Source organism: Gymnoscopelus braueri (assembly GCF_963280865.1).
Source record: "Gymnoscopelus braueri genome assembly, chromosome: 4".
In the NCBI taxonomy this organism is placed as follows: domain Eukaryota; kingdom Metazoa; phylum Chordata; class Actinopteri; order Myctophiformes; family Myctophidae; genus Gymnoscopelus; species Gymnoscopelus braueri.
In genome coordinates this window covers 9725744-9741995 of record NC_137605.1, presented here as the reverse complement: position 1 = coordinate 9741995, position 16252 = coordinate 9725744, and the positions used below count along the sequence as shown (strand labels likewise).

The following is a 16252-nucleotide window of genomic DNA, read 5'->3' as shown; positions in this document are numbered from 1 at the left end:
TCCCTGTTCTTTTAACACACACTTTAAGATTGTCCTTTATGTTTTTCTCACTTTTTTTTTGTAGCCTGTCGACAAGTGACAAGTGTCGGGCATCATTTTGTAACATCATGTAGCTGGCTTCCATTGAAAATGACTTTAGCCTGTCACTTTGTCGACGATGCTAGTGTGAACGCGGATTTGACGGAATTGACCCCTGCCACTCAGGCAACAGGACTCACCACAAGGGCGATATTAAGCTTCTAACCTTCGGCCTGCATGGGTTACTCTGCTTCACATACGGCAGTCGTACAAATCTGAAGATTTCTACGACTGGTGGATCTAAAAGAGGTGGTTGCCCAACTAGAGAAACTAAAGATTCCCACGAGAAGACGGAAGCATGTGAAATAATGAGTTGCTGACAGTCTGTACAGATTTTGAGTTACAGTATCTATAACTAATAATAATGATAATATTAGCATCACGCACAGCTAATATTCTTCTATTTCTGTCGATTGCGTATGAATAAAGATGCATTACAGTGACATCAGTGATTTTGGTAGTGCAGGCCACAGTTTTCCATGTTTTAGTACCACTTAGAAGGCCAGATACAGGTCATCTCAAATGTCTTGTTCCCCTGTGACTTCCTCCTGGGAAACCCCAGAGGCTCCCAGGCCCGTTGGGAATAGAGCGTCGCAGTTCCCGCCCACTTCCTGTTTTTTTTGGTGCCGGAAGAAAAAACTCAATGCATTTTTCCATTGACATTTCCAAAAATATTTATATCTATTAATTTAAGCCTCGAATCAAGCCATCATGACATGACATGAATCATGACCATAAACGCTTGATTCTGTGATTTTTTTTTTGTTGAAAACGGCAAAACAAAGGGTATTTATTAAATATAGTATATCATATAATTAAATATAAAATAAAAAAAAATCACAGAAAAAAGCGTTTTATGGTCATGATTCATGTCATCTCGTGATGGCTTGATTCGAGGCTTAAATTAATAGATATAAATATTTTTGGAAATGTCAATGGAAAAATGCATTGAGTTTTTTCTTCCGGCACCAAAAAAAACAGGAAGTGGGCGGGAACTGCGACGCTCTATTGTAGTCCCTCCAGTTAAAGTTCAATTTAAATATCAGCAGGGTATAAAACACAATTCATTGCTAAATATAGCTCATTTATACTTCGTTGTGTGACAGTGTCGCGCTAAAGTAGTGAAAATAGCCGATCTACTGTACAAGCACACAAAGCGAAGTTTATTTTTTAAATCTTGGCCTATAATGACATGAGGGAAGCCCGGTTGAAAGGGATTAAGTGTGTTTTTCTGGGTTTTATTCATATTTAACCACAATTTTAACGAGAGCTTGACTAAATAACAATATTGTTTTCCATTTCCTGAAAAGTAACAGCTTTGGACGTACTGTACAAGTTTTTTTTACACCCAACAGCAACGATGTGAGACACGTTAAACTGACAACTTAAAGTTCATTAAAGGACGAAGGAGGCAGATGGAAAATCTATGTTACATCTATTAAAGTTATATGGTAATTGGTAAACAGAAAGGGGACAAATGAGAACTCTGGTTAATTGTAGCCCTGTGGTCATAACAGAAACTGATGGGCTTTAAATTCAACTCAACAAGCAAAAAAGAGAGGGCAGTTTATGATGCCCTGACAAGTCCTCCGTAAGACAAAGACAACACATAGCGATGTCATTTAATGAGAAACAACAACTCACAGGAAATGGTTTGTGTCCTCCGATCCAGGATCTGATCCTTGTACTCCTTATTGGTTTATTGTAAGGTTACTGATAGGAAGTGAATGAAACTAGCGTTGTATAGCATGTAAATGTCAGGACAGACAGACAGACAGACAGACAGACAGACAGACAGGTAGACAGTGAGAGAGAGGCAGACAGACAGACAGACAGACAGACAGACAGACAGACAGACAGACAGGTAGACAGGTAGACAGTGAGAGAGAGGCAGACAGACAGACAGACAGACAGACAGACAGACAGACAATACATCAATCAATCAATTACATATGGACAAGCTCACAGCACATGTCGACGTGTTGTTGTGAGCTTGTAGATTGGCAATTATTTGGGGGAAACGTTATCTTTTAACCTATTCAATCCGGGAACGCATCTGTGTCATTTTTGATTTTAGCTTTAGTCATTAATTTATACTTTGGCTATTCAAAAATAAAGCGAACATTTGTAACTCAAATCTTTGCTTCTCCTGGAAAAAAATCATTTTGAGATGGGGGTCCGCGACCAAATACATGTCATTTTGGGGGTCCTTGCCATGAAAAAGTTTGAGAACCACTGGTATTAGCAACATACGGTTTTCAGAAAACTTAGGATTTAGAAGACATTTGAAAATGTACGTCCACCTACATTGACATGCCCCAAATAGGGACGCCAGGTTGAAAGTGTGTAACCAAGCAGACCTTGTGTACACACACACACACACACACACACACACACACACACACACACACACACACACACACACACACACACACACACACACACACACACGCGCACGCACTCGGTAGTGCAGCGGTTCCCAAACATTTTAGCTCGAGACCCAAAAGACAAATGTGATGTCTCTCCCGGGACCCAAACTATTGAAAATAGCAGATCTGCTATTTTGACAATACTTCTTAAAGTTTTTTTTTTTCATTTATTATTTTACGGAATGTCTTTGATTTGAATGTATTTATTTATGATCCATTTTATGTGTTGTCTCGTTGCGTGTTCTTCCGGTCCAGCTGCTGAGGCTGGAGACGGTGCTGTACTCCAGTAAGGCTGAGGACTCTGACAGGATGCTGCTACAGGACAACTACCGGGCCACCCAACCGCTCAACCACCGAGTCATCTACTCCTCTTTCACCCCAGGTTAGAAACCCCCAGGCACTGAAGAGCTCAGGAATGGATGGAAGGATAATTCATTCATTCATTCAATCTACTTATGTAAAAATGTCATTTTAAATAATGATATGCCCAAAAGAGGAGATCAAGTTGAAAGTCATTACAATAGGGTACATAGTTTGCGTCTACATTGGGAAATGAGTGAGCACAAAGTACATTATAGTAAATAAATAAAGATAATAATCATTATATTAATAATAATTTTAATAAGAATAAGAATAAGAATATTGTAAAAGTAATTATAAAAAAATGACTTGAGTAAACGTGCAAAAGTATTGGCATCTACTAACACATCCTTAAAGTACCAAAAGTAAAAGTACTCATATGCACAATATCTCATTTCATAAAAATCCTTTGAAAATAGCCGATCTACAAGCTCACAACATGTCACATTGCGACGTATTGTGAGCTTGAAGAGATGTAGCTTGTAAGTATAAAGGGGCTGAAGTGGTTAATGCCTGTTTCGTAATAATAATCTAAATATGTAGCTTGTAAGTATAAAGGGGCTGAAGTGGTTAATCCATGTTTCGTAATAATAATCTAAATCTACAGTAAGTAACTAAAGTTTTCAAATAATTGTAGTTGAGTAAAAAGTAGAATATTTTGCCTCTGAGATGTAGTGGAGTAGAAGTAAAAGTATTGAGGCATGTACTTAGTTACTTTTACCACTGGTTGTCACATCTGGCCTATTCTCACGGCACACCATGTGTCAACACACCGTTTGGGCACCAGTGTACTAGACAGTGTTTTTTGGGGCTTTTCTGCCTATTATAGATAGTATTACAGTGAAGATAGGACAGGAAATAGGGAGAGAGATGGGGAGTGACACGGAGCAAAGGTCACCGGGATCGGGATTCGAACCTGCAACACGCAGTCATGCTGCATTAGAGCCTATATATGTGGTATGCGTCTGGACCGCTAGACAATGTGTTGATGTAGTTTTACTCATAACCTTTTGAATTAAATTCCATTTAGGTTTAGTCATATTTTAGTCATCTTAAATATGTAACTTTTAGTCTAGTTTTAGTCAATTCAATCTACAGACTAGAATCTATTTTGTCAGGCCTTGATGGCGTCAATGCCTGATTTATACTTAGCTGTATGCCTATTTTTAGAGTGCAACACCCATGCGCAACCAAGCATAAAATTACTTGTCCTACTCGATCTCTTCTCCATGAGTCCCTCCTTAGCATTTTCGTCTATTTTTATTTGTTGAGGAAATTGTCAATGTATTTAGTCATAGTTTTTGTAATTATGGCTTAGTTTTTAATTTGGTTTCTATTTAGTTTTCGTTAAGTGAAACAAGGTAGTTGATGAACATTTTTTTGTCATAGTTTTAGAGTGGGATGAATGCTGGATGGTTGAACACCATGCTGTTATTAATACTGACTACAATAGAAGGATGGATGAAACAGATGCCAATTAGGACGAGAGAGAGAGAGAGAGAGAGAGAGAGAGAGAGAGAGAGAGAGAGAGAGAGAGAGAGAGAGAGAGGGTGTGAGAGAGAGAGGGTGTGAGAGAGAGAGTGAAAAAATAAGTGGGGCTTGCTAATGTGGTGTTAGCTGTTTGTTTATTGATTAGAAGAAGCAAACAGTGAAAGCATTGTTGTCATAAGACAAGAGGACGAGAGAGAGAAAGAGAGCAGAATGGAGAGATGGAGAGAGGAGACAAAGAGGAGAGACAGTTTGTGTGAAGTGCTCATTGTAGTGAGGCATCTATCTACAGTATCTATCTATCTATCTATCTATCTATCTATCTATCTAGATAGCTATCTATCTATCTATTGATCTATCTAGCTATCTATCTAGTACTAATATACTGTATACCTTAGTACATCTTTGAAATATACAAAAATAGGCAGAAAACTTTTGTGTGTGTTTGAAACATATGACAATTATATTCATTGTCTATGTGGTACAGAATTACAAAATCTGCCTTTAATTCAATTCGAATTGAATTAAGTTGAACTTTAATTGTCCTTCTAATGTTTTATTCAATTCTTTGTGTCTGTTGCAGGATCATTGAAAGACTTGTCAGCCGGTAAGATGTCACCTACATTATATTTATGTTAAAAGTCTCACTTCCGTCCCAGTTAAAGTATTGCTGCTATTAAAGTCATTCACTTGATGGTATATTTTTAGCTGACATGAAAATCAATGTTTTACTTTTTATACGCACACAATGTCACATGATGATGTTGATCACAACACTTCATAATGCAGATCCAGGTGTACTGAGAGGATTCATTACCAAATTGATTAATCTCTTTTCAAGGCGCTGTAAGGGATTTTCTTTCCCGTTAACCCATTAACACATGAGGCCAATTCTACAAATGACTTCTAAATCAGTAGTTCTCACACTTTCAAGTTTTTTTTCTTTTTTTTTCAAAATAGCAAATGCAAAAATCTAAAATGACACAGATGCTTTCCCGGTTTTAAGTGTTAAATACTGTGTTTGTTCAGTAACAGGGGGTTTCCTGTCTCTCCACCTCTTTAGCAAATACATTTTCAGGTCAGGATATCAATTGCATTCATCATGCTTGGTACATGCAGGAAATTGAAAAAATAAATAAATTAGCAGACAAAATTGGAACTGGAACACAAACATTTTGCTGATAAATGATTGAATTGATTGAACATTTTTATCGGCATCATGTAAACGTACAAAATAACCATTAAAAGCACCAAAATGGATAAAAAGAAACAAAACAATATCACCTACAGCACCATAATATATGGTCAGTCAAAAATATATTACAGTAATCAACCATGTGCTGTTTCTAATACATATTTCCAAAGGCAAATCATTTCCGCGGCACTAAAAGGTTTGGTCTGGTTTAGAAGGCATTTGTAGAAACGACCTCAGGCCTTAATGGGTTCAAATGTGCATCCCTGCTGGCTAAGAAGTGACAGTGACGGTTTTGTGATGCTTGTTTGTGTCCAGGTGAGGTGACGGCCATCGTGGTCGGGGTGATGTGCGGGTGTGTCGGGCTGGCTGTCATCGTCCGTTTTATCATCAAAACCATACGGTAAGTCACCCCCTGCAGTGTCCTCTCTGTCCCTCTGCTTTTTTTGCCAATCTGTTTCTGGTTTGCCTTATAGTTTCACAACGATCAAAAAAGGGAATGTGGTTTTTAAAGGTCAAGGATAACAATGTTCTGTAGACGATACAAATAAAATGGTTATATTCACAGAGCTTCTAAAAAGGTGTGGAATAAAAGTATCACGTATTCCCCCCCGAAATTATTATGATTATGACATAACCATTTAAATAAGTTTGGTGGGTCCAAAATTATTGTTTTGTTTACCTCTGAAAGCTGACAGTCGCCATTGTCCACGTGCTTCTGTTTTTGTTGGGAAAGGTACTTTTTTTCCCCCTGAAGAAAAGCTCGGAGGCAGCCGGCATGTTACAATGTTGCAAACTGCATAATTACTGCCTGTCAGGGGAAATAAGCAACCTCATGAAACAGAGGTGTTAAGAGCGGCCAAAGATTGCCTATTGCACCTTTAATAAAATAAAATGATGAAATGATAATATAACACCCAGACGGAGATGAGCTTCAATGGAAGGAATCACTCTGTAAAATCCTCTATGGTGTCAGACCTCATGATCCAACATGGCATCAGACCCTCTCCTCTCTCTTCTTGGCAGATTTTTCAAACATCTCCGCCACCGCAACGAAACAGTCGTGGTAAACAGGTGCACGGTCCCTTTATTGACAACAATTACAAGTAAAACCGACTAGCAGCTGTGCTGTGCTCACTGTAACATCTTTAACTACGTTTGACTACCGCTTGTGTTTATCTGACAATGCTAATGTCCCTGTTATGAAACTTTCATTTAGAACTTTGTTGGTTTGAAGCTGCAACTCTGAACTTTTATATCCTACATAGAAGTTACGGGGGGAAAAAACCTAAACAGTACTGTTTACGTGTCCAGCATGAGCGCCGAAATGTCTACTGTTGAGCTATAATGGAAAGCCAATTTGGGCTGAGGATATACAGTACGTACACTACAGTATAAGGATATATTATAAGGACCAACAACCATCTAAATTTCCGAAGTTTGTTTTGATTTAAATTCCAAGACTAGACAGGACAATCTGGACGTTTAAAGCACTGCTTCTCGATGTGGTGCCCGGGGACCCCCATGGGGGTCCTTGAGGGGGTTCCAGGGGGTCCCCAGCTAAATGATATAGTTAAAAACCAAATGGACCCTTACGGCTCTGTAAGTCTGACAGATACATTTGTACACTGTCAGAGTTACATTAACCCTAAGGATTACAGTGTGGTCCCCTGAGATATTTAAAAAAAAAAAATGTGTCAAATGGGAATCCGTGGCCTACTGCCTATCGCACTGCGGGTCCTTTGCAATGAAAAGAAACACTGGTTTGAGAAACACTGGTTTAAATTGTCCCTCTGCTGCAGTAGCCTACGTGACTCTGCTGGGTCAGCCAGGCCCTGACCCAACAATAGCTGACAAAACAGCAGGAAAAGTTACTCAAACCTTACTAATCCTCCTTTGGTGCGTTGTGGGGAAACTTCAGCCTCTGAACCTCTGCTGCAGTAATCTGATTATTAGCTCAGTCTCAATCCGGTATAATTGCCACCTTACATAATTCACTTCCATTGCGAAAACGAGGGACGGGGTGCTGTTTTCCTTTGGTCATCCGACCAAGCGGAACCGCCGGAGGCCTAATTAGGGTTGAATTTTAATCCATGCCTCTGCTTCTGATAATCCCCCATGTGGTCATTAAACGCACAGTAACTTTGCAATGATAAGTAATCATTTCCCTCTATACCAGTATAGTCAACAGCCACTGGAGTGGTGTGGTGGTGTTTACCTGCAGAAGCACATTGTCCTGTTTTTGGCTCCCCAAAAAGTCCAACAAACAGTCGAAACACCAAAATACAGCGAGAGGGCAGTGTGTTTCTGCAGGTAAACACCACCACACTATACGCCAGTGGCTGATAACTGCTGAGAAATGACTTCTTTTTTTTATTGTTTTGTTATGCATTTCATGTTATGGCTGGTGGGGATATGTTTTATCCTGCCTCTGGTCAGACTGAATTAAATACATGCTTTTCCTTTTGATATATGTTTGATATTTACCTCTTTTTTTTTTTACCAAATTAATAATTTAATTAAAAGAAAATGATGTTAACCCTGGCATCCCTATTTTGGGCGAAAACATTGCCAACATCTAGATTTTGTTGTTGTTGTTATTTAATGATGTAATTCTATTTAAAAAAATAGCTAAATTAGCAGATCTACTTGGCTATTTTCGTTATTTGTCAGAGCATCTTTCTTTATGGCTCTAATCAATGCTGCCTGATTGTCACAGATCCTGGATCTGTCCACCTGCTTCTCTGATGATGTAAACTCATGCAAGAACTTTTAAATGTCTCTTTAAAACATTTGGTTCACAAATTCTAGTCATAAAACATATATGTCAGGCTAAATGGTGGCATTAAGGTTCTATGAATGATGGATTATGATTGATAACCTCAATCTGACACCAGATCAGTTTGGGTGAAGTTTTAAAATCACGGTCAAACTGGCGTCTGTATTTTGGGCATGTCATTATAATTTAGGTGACATATTTCAAGAATAATCAGAACCCCCTACCCCCAAAAAAAAACAAAAATACACATCTACAACAGATCTACAAGCTCACAATGCGTCACAACAAGCTTGAAGATCTGTTAATTTAGCTATTTAGACAAATGTAAAAAGAAATTGATTTTTTTTTTGTATTTCAAAGATTTTTAACATTTTTATTTTCCCAATAATAATGATAATAAATTGATAAATTGATAAATTGATAAATTGATAAATTGATAAATTGATAAATTAATACATTAATACATTAATTGATTTATTAAAAAAAAATTAAAGATAAAAAAGGGGAAATTCTTTAGAACATTTCCAAAATGTTTCTATAACAGCATGCCCAAAATGAGAACACAAGGTTGAACGTGGTTCAGTGGGTTATTGCATGAGTTGTTTCTTTGTGTGATTTTCAAATGATCTCTTCCTGTTTCCTGCTCTTCTGATGTCGCATGACAGCTCTTCCTCCAGCTGGGACGTCCTGCCCAGCAATCGGCCCGCCCCCATGCCAAGGTCACACCCTTCAAATCATGACCTTTGACCCAGTCCCCAAACCCCACCCAAACCAATCCCGCTAACCATCACCTCCACCTCTGTCGCACCGTGACTCCCACCAATTAACCCAGTCACAATAGTTTGATTAAAGGTGGTGTAAGTGATATTTCTTTGGTTAAAATAAGTGTTGAACAGTGCTATATTCCTTATTCATTAACGATCATAATCATTGCTGTAGAGTGTTTGTTCAGTAACAGGGGTCAGCCCCGGTTTCAGCGCTGGCATAGGAAACTCATGGATTTGACCTACCTCATTCTCTATCTGTACTCCAGGTAAGGAATGAGACCGTATATTGTTAGAGAGCCAGGCTATGGGAAGCCAAATTAGGTCTCAGGTTCGATTCCAGGCCACGGCAATGTGTCAAAGTGTCCCAGAGCAAGACACTTAACCCCTAACTGTTGCCCGAGAGCTACAATCAACGGCGGCTTGCTGCTCCTAGGATGAGTAAAAGGCAGAGGAAATGTTTCACATAGTGTGAAAATATGCAGTGACAAAAAAACACCACAAGGAGTGGGGACCAAATTTGTATCATTATTATTATTAGCCGCTCGTCCTTCACTTGGAAAGGAGACAGCTATCTAGAATGGATACCTCCTGGGCGTGTCTTATAGGGAGGTCCTCAGTGCACATCCCACTCATAGAGTTACATCAAAACTAGAGGACGGTTGCCCCCGCCCCCACCTATTCATTTCAATTAAGCTGCCCACCCAGCGCAAGAAGTACTCCTTACTTCCGCATTTTTTGTGCCCTACTTGGTGCCCAAATGTGGAAGATTATTGCACCTAGCCAAGCGCACTAGGGTTTTAAATGTGGAAGTCTTGCGATACCCGATGTGACCACCAGGGCACGGTAGCTTCAATAATCCTCCGCGGTCCTGGGGGCTTGGTCCCACTGGGAGGTGGCCACGCAAGAATCTCTTTTCCAGGTGTTTTGCCTCAGATGGGCGTGATTTTGCGGTTAGGCATAGATTCTGTGAAGTCACGGTTACGGGTTAAGGTATATAATCACGCCCACTCGGGTGAAACACCAAGGAAAGAGGGTCTTCCAGGAGGCCACAAGGCAGATTAAGGAACAGATGGGGGAATATATACTGTATCTCCGTGCTGGCCTTGGAATGCCTCGGGATAGAAGAAGCTATATCTGGCCCGGGAAAGGGAAATCTGGGATTCTCTGTAGGAGCTGTTATCTCCGTGACCTGACTTTGGATAAGCGGATGAAGATGTTTAGATGGTTGGACGGAGGGGTCTCTTCAGCTCTTTAGCAAACAGGAGTTCAGGTCGGGATACCAATTTATCCAGTCAGGAGAGAGAACAAACTCATAGGATAAACAAGGGAAATTGGAAGTGATGAAACTATAGAAAAGACAAAAACAACAGAGATACAGACCAGACAAAATTGGAATAGGAACACTATAACATTCAACTTGAAATTATCTTTGTGGGGTTCTCTCTCCTGATTGGATAAAATTGGTATCCCACCTGACAATGCATTTTCTGTAAAGAACTGGAGAGACGGGGAGACTCCTGTTACTGAACAAACACTCTATAGAAATGATAACTATCAGAATATAGAGCTTTAACTTTATAAGGAAGAAGAAAAAAAAGGCACAAAAACATAACACTTACACCCGCTTTAAGGCGATATTTTGAACACAGTTTGTAGATCTAAAAGCATCAGTTAGCAGTGGGGTTCCTCTGTCAGATTTCCAATGTTTTGTTTTCTCCACACAGTACTGTTTTCATCAGTGTTAATTATGACAGCAGATTTTGATAGTTTTAGTCCTCATCTTTTGAATAAAATTCCATTTAGTTTTATTCATATTTTAGACATCTGAAATGTTTTAATCTTAGTTTTAGTTGACTAAATATCATAATGTTTTAGTTGACTAAATCTACAGTTAAATAAGTCGACTAAAATTAGTTTTTAGCGGGCCTTGATGGCGTCGTAATGCCTGATTAATACTGAGCTGCGCGTGTTTTCGGAGCACAATACCCACGTGCAACCAAGCATAAAATGCCTCGTCTTAGTTCTACTGGATCTCTTCTCCACTAGTCCCTCCCTAACATTTTAGTCTAGTTTATTTGTTTAAATTAAATTAAATTGTCAATATATTTAGTCATAGTTTTGTCATCATAGCTTAGTTATTATTTCGTTTTTCTTTAGTTCTCGTCAGTAAAAAAAGGTAATCGACGGACATTTTTCGTCGTTTTAGTCGACGATATTAAAACTGGTTTAAAACTGGTTTCATAGAATAAAAGGTCTGTGGTTAGAATGATTAGCCCACTGCACCAAATTCACACAGCAGCAGTCTCCCGCTATACTCGTTCTGAGAAAGCGGTGAGGTTCAATGCATTGTCGCGGTCGGCTAAAGAGCCGACCTCCGCCTTCACCGCTGTGGCAGGAGGCGGAGCCAGGAAAAAGCGTAGGCAAGGTTGCGGAAAATTCGACTTTTCGTTCCCGCTGTGCAGCGAGGCACAGCAGCGGCAACAAACCAGAGGTGCACTGTAGTCTGGAATAGGTGCGGACAAGCCGTATACTCTACCTTAGGCACGGCCAACATTGGCACAGGGGAGGGTAATCACTGGCAAACTGGCATAAGAGTGAGAGAGAGGACTTTTGGTCTAAAATAAAATATTTGAAAAATATGTAGCCAATTAAATTAAGTCCCCTCACATCTGTATGCAAATTCCATCCTGCATACAATTCTACATTCAAACTCTGAACTCTGACTGGGGAGGGAGTCTGGGAGTTAGGTGGGTTATGGCTCTGAGTCTAATGATCATTATTACAATGTCCTGATGTGGAAGAAAATATTTCAAAAGAGAGTTCTACATTTCACCTGTTAATATCTCAACTGTGAATTTTGAAGCTATGTGCCATTTATTTGAATTAGCCGCATGTGAAGTTCAAAATCTTAAAATGTGTGTTGAATAGCAGAGATTGTCTCGCTGAACAGAATGTGTGAATATAAGACTTAAGGTCCTTACACACCGGGGCGATTTTTTCGTGCGAATAATACGCTTTTTTAAAAAAACCTTATAAAGTCAATGCAAGCGTACATGGCGCGAAAAAGCGGAAAAGCGAAGCGAAAAAGCGTCTTTTAATTATTCGGAACGAGTCCGAATTTTGCGTATATTCGCACATTCGCCGGTGTGTAACCGCCTTTTCTCTTTAATTTACCCTAAACCTAATGCAAAGCCTGTATTGTAGTTCATGGAGGAGATAACATGTAGGTCTGTTTGTTTCTAAAAGTTTATCTCCACTAGAACACTATTCAGATAAATAAAAGATGAAAAATCACAGACCGCCAAGAAATATAGCCATGCTGATTGGCTCAGAGCCTCAGACGTGTCACATGGCAGTAAATTAATTCTCTATAGCTCTGCTAACGAGAACAAACATGAAGATATTCAGCGCTAAAACTAAAACAAAATGTGCACACCATAGCTTGTGACCAAAAAGACCACTGTAGCTAAAGTGAATGAATGACTGACTGAATAAATGAATGAGTGAATGAATGAATTCATTAATTCATTAGAACTATAGAAGACTTTTTTTTAAATATATTCTTTGGCTATTATGGTGACTTAACAAGTTAGCTGTGGTATAAGCAGGATAATGAAAACAACCACACTTCTCATAAACAGTGAATTAACCCTTAACCCTATATATCGTCGCAACCAAAAGTATAGTGAACTGAATATTATCACCTGGAGAGCATATGATGCAATCATATTTGCTGATATGTAATGTTTATCCTATGCTTGGCCTGTGGTCCTTAAAACAGACAAAACGTAGTTACTGGTGTCACCTTTGTGGGGTTCTTCTGGACAACTATCTTATACTTTGTTTACTGTTATTGTTACTTTGTTAGTCTGTTAACCACTAGTGTTATTTTTGTTAGTTTGCAAAAACTAGTTCTATTTAGTTAGTCTGTAAAGAAACCTGTAGAGTAGAGTCTTGTGTTTGTAGTGTTTGTCAAACACTTGCGTTACTTTGTTAGTCTGTATAAATGTAAAAATTGCTTTGTTACTTTGTAAATACATGTTAACACTTACTTTGTCCATTTGTATAGAAATCCCAAAGACACAGAGAGGAAACTCTGTAACTTCTCAACGGAAAGTGGAGCTGAAATAATTAATTGACCAATCGATTAAATGGTTCCCCAATTAATTGAATATTTGTGTTAGTGATGTATCATGCGCACGTTTTTACACTTCGTGTTTGTGCCATTTTATATATTAAAAAAACAGTGTTGCCAGGGGTTATTGTGATGAGGCTGTGCTTCATAGGCTGTTACCAATGATACCAATTAAGGCTGTAGCACAGTGGTTCGCAAACGTTTACATTTCAAGGACCCCCATAACTCAGACACAAGGGGCCATTTGGAACCCTCTCAAGGAACCATCAGTTTGAGACCCACTGGTGTAGCACAGTGTTTCCAGTGAGCAGTGGTGGAAAAAGTACTACAATTCTTTACTCAAGTAAAAGTACCAATACTGCAATGTAGAAATACTCTGTTACAAGTAAAAGTCCAGAATTAAAAATTTACTTGAGTAAAAGTACAAAAGTATTGGCATCAAAATGTACTTAAAGTACCAAAAGTAAAAGTACAACAATGTTTGAATGTTTGAACAAGCTCACAACGCGTCGCAATGCGACGCGTTGTGAGCTTGTAGATCTGCTATTTTCAAATAGCCTAGGTATAAAATAGGGCTAAAGTGCTTAATGTATGTTTCATAATATCATAATTTGTATCTGAAAAGTAACTAGTAAATAAAGTTTTCAAATAATTGTAGTGGAGTAAAAGTACAATATTTGCCTCTGAGATGTACATTAAAGTAAAAGTACCTCAACATTTTACTTAAGTACAGTACTTGAGTAAATGTACTTAGTTACTTTCCACCACTGCCAGTGAGCCAACATGCACAATATCAGCACCCTGACTCTGTTTGTCGATGGAACAGAGCCTTCATTAGTATCATTGGTAACACTAGCATCTAAAGGAAGTAAGGAAGAGGCCCAATTTCTCTCTCTCCTTCTACCCCCCTCCTCCCGTTACTCTGGTTCCCTCTCCACCCTCTTCCCCTCTCCCTCGATCTCCTTCTCGCTCTCCCTATCCCCCTCTCCCTCTCTCAGTGTCTGTCTGTCTACTGTACTTTGACACTTGTAAGTCGTTAATATAGGTTCCTAATTGTACTGCATTGATCTGAAGGTAATTCTGGTTGACCAGCAAATCCAAAGGCAAAAAAAAAGTGCTGGTGTTCTTTCCAATGGAATTATTAAAAAAAAAAATCCATACCAATAATAATAATCCGTCACATGTTTGCTTATGGAATGTTAATCTGTTCCTTCCTTAATCATGCAGTATTAAGGTGTAGAACAGCGCCACCTGCTGCTGAACACGTTCCCTCACCCAGACATCACACCTCCTTTTTTCAACACCATATATGGGTCCTCACTGGTCTCTCCAGCCAAACTGCATGTTGTCTCCCTCAATGTTCAGATGCTTCCAGTCATACAGTCTGGAGCAATGGAAGCTCTGAAAATTATCCGGGGTGAAAAGCGGATGTGACACCTCCTCCCCGCTTCCGTTTTGTCTTTACAGTCGCGCAAATTTGTCCTGATATAAATCAAAATAGTCGCAGCCTATATAGCTTGCTGCTTAGCAGAAATGAAAATTCTTTAAGAATTATTTAAAGATATTTTTAAATATAGATGACGGCTTCCCTTCTTGGCTTCCGGGAGGTGAAGTTCCAGACTCTATCCAGGGGCCCTCAGGGTTTCCGTCTATATGCTCTGTGTCTTAGAGGTGAGCGAGTAGACATAATGATACCATCTTACAAGGAGCAATTAGGGAGGAGGACCAATTATATGAAGATAAGGTTGAAAATGGATGAAGTGCTTTAACATAAAACTAACCGTCCATTTAGTGTTGGCACCATTATTCACACAATTCACAACATATCTCTCTCTTCCTCTCTCTCTCTCTCTCTCTCTCAACACACACATTCTTTGTCAAAGAAGGACCTCTAGTGGAGGACGTGGCAAACTACATGTCCAGTTACTAACCATGGTTGTATCAGTTGTAATTCACTGTGATTGTGTGTGAACTTTGACCTTTCAGGACTCGGCAGCCTGAGAAGGATCCCATGCAGGACGTGGCTCTGAACTCCACCTCGGACCCATCAGCCACGGCCCGGACAGACCCAGCAGTGTCTCCTCAGTCTGAGCCTTGACCAATCACACGAGGCCGTACGGGGCCTCGTTGCTGCTGCATGTCTAATGTTGTCCCGGATCAAACACCACTACAGTGGGTCTCAAAGTGTTTGTGAGGGGGGGGGGGGATAAATTATTTATTTTGGAAAAATCTATCTTGAACAGGAAAATTTGTAAATGATTGAAAACTTTAATTTTGAAAAATGAGTGCGTTATGAAGATTTTAATTGTGGAGAGACCTCTTGCTTCAGTAGACATACAGTACACGCATTAGGAGCCGGAGGCGCAGCTTGAACAGACCAGTGGGCCTATGGCGGCCGCGACACATCGCTCCAATGAAGGGCAGCACCCATTGCGGTACCTACATGTATGTCTATGCTCTTTCCACCAACAACAACAACAACAACAGACAACCTTTTTGCAGAAATTTGACATGAAATAGTATAGGGTAAACACCTGTTACCAATGATACTAATTAACCACTTTAAACCCCTGCATCCGTAAAACCCCAGCTTGTCGAGCGCTGAAAACAGCCGCTCGACAAGCTCACAACACTAGTATAGAGCCCTGAGGGATTCCGCTCAGCCATATGGGGTTAGAGTGGTTAAGGTTCTGTGCCATGAGGCCAACATCATGCACAATAGCAGCACCCTGACTCTGTTTGACTTGAATGGACTGAAACCTTAATTTGAATCATTGGTAACACAGTGTTTACCCGACTATTTAATGTCAACATATAATGGCTGCTGTGGAAAAATGTCTATTTATTTACCCAAGATTCCATAAAACATTCAAAAGGATACGAGACTCGATTCACTTTCAACCTGGCGTGAGGCGTCCCCTATCTTGTTAAAGTATCTAAGTTAAAAAATCACTACAGTAGCCAGATGCTGAGTGAGAACCACTGGTTCTCAGCATCAGGTCCGCTGGGACCATCAGGGGGTCC

At 39.6% G+C, this 16252-nt stretch overlaps 1 protein-coding gene across 1 annotated transcript in view; it reads left to right on the top strand.

Annotated features, from left to right (window-relative positions):
* ca14 (carbonic anhydrase XIV) overlaps positions 1-15326 on the top strand; it is a gene marked incomplete at its 3' end in the record, with an annotated part of 52051 nt that extends 36725 nt beyond the window's left edge. Inside the window, exons 11-15 of the mRNA XM_080425726.1 lie at positions 2763-2889; positions 4939-4962; positions 5866-5950; positions 8992-9045; positions 15215-15326. Coding sequence (XP_080281852.1) covers positions 2763-2889; positions 4939-4962; positions 5866-5950; positions 8992-9045; positions 15215-15326 — 402 coding nt within the window. The remainder of the gene's footprint in view (positions 1-2762; positions 2890-4938; positions 4963-5865; positions 5951-8991; positions 9046-15214) is intronic.
* Between the last annotated feature and the right edge of the window lie 926 nt (positions 15327-16252).